The 880-nt window shown below is 39.1% G+C and overlaps 1 protein-coding gene across 1 annotated transcript in view; it reads right to left on the bottom strand.

Moving 5' to 3' along the window:
* Window positions 1-880, bottom strand: part of LOC119588304 (sodium-dependent multivitamin transporter-like) — a 2,050-nt gene that overhangs the window by 847 nt on the left and 323 nt on the right. The window contains exon 2 of the mRNA XM_037936996.1: window positions 20-224. Coding sequence (XP_037792924.1) covers window positions 20-224 — 205 coding nt within the window. The remainder of the gene's footprint in view (window positions 1-19; window positions 225-880) is intronic.

Here is an 880-nt window from a genome sequence, read left to right on the forward strand (position 1 = left end):
AACAATCCGACTAACTCACTCTCCAGGCTCCTGTGGGTCGGTAGAGGAAGTGACCTCCGTGCCTCCGTGGTCGTCCAGTCCAGGGGGGGTCGTTGTAGTGAGGTCAAAGGGCGTCGTGGCATTGCAGCCTTCGTCGGAGAATTCCAAATAAGGCGTGGCTCTCCCGTACAGCATCGCGCCGATCGTCACCCACAGGTTGAACAGGAGGGAGACGCTGAACCGCCCTGGGAAAAAAAGAGAGAAAATGAGGGGAAAGTAATATATATTCGTAGTAATATATATTCGTAGTACATATTCGTGGTAATAGGCGAGAGAAAGAGAAAAGTATTTAGGTTCGTCGTAAAGAGGGAGGGAAAGTTGTTTACGTCTGTTTAATGTTAGAGAGAAAGGAGAAAGTGTTTAGATTCGTGGCAATATTCGAAATAGAAAGATATTTAGGTTCGCCTAAAAAGAGAAAAGCATTTAGGTTCGTCGTAGCGAGAAAGGGAAGTTTGTTTCAGTCTATGGTAATAATAGAGAGAAAAAAAAGTATTTATGTTCGTGGTAATATTCGAGAGAAACAGAAAAATATTTAGGTTCGTCCTAGAGGGAAAACGAAATTTTGTTTAGGCTTGTGATAAGGTTAAATAGGAAGGGAAAAGTGTTTAGGCTCGTGGTGATGTTAGAAAAAAAAAACATATTTTCTTCTTAGAAAGGAAAGGGAAAGTCCTTATGTTCGTGGAAAGCTTTAAAATTATGATATTCTAATAGCATTTTTATATCAAATATCAAATCATCCATTTTTTTCCACTAACATATTGCAAATATCTATCTTACATATCTTCATAAATTGCAAATGATGCATATATTCCCTTCCACAACCCTTTCATTGCATTAATCT

Source organism: Penaeus monodon, chromosome 23, assembly GCF_015228065.2.
Source record: "Penaeus monodon isolate SGIC_2016 chromosome 23, NSTDA_Pmon_1, whole genome shotgun sequence".
Classification (NCBI taxonomy): Eukaryota; Metazoa; Arthropoda; class Malacostraca; order Decapoda; family Penaeidae; genus Penaeus; species Penaeus monodon.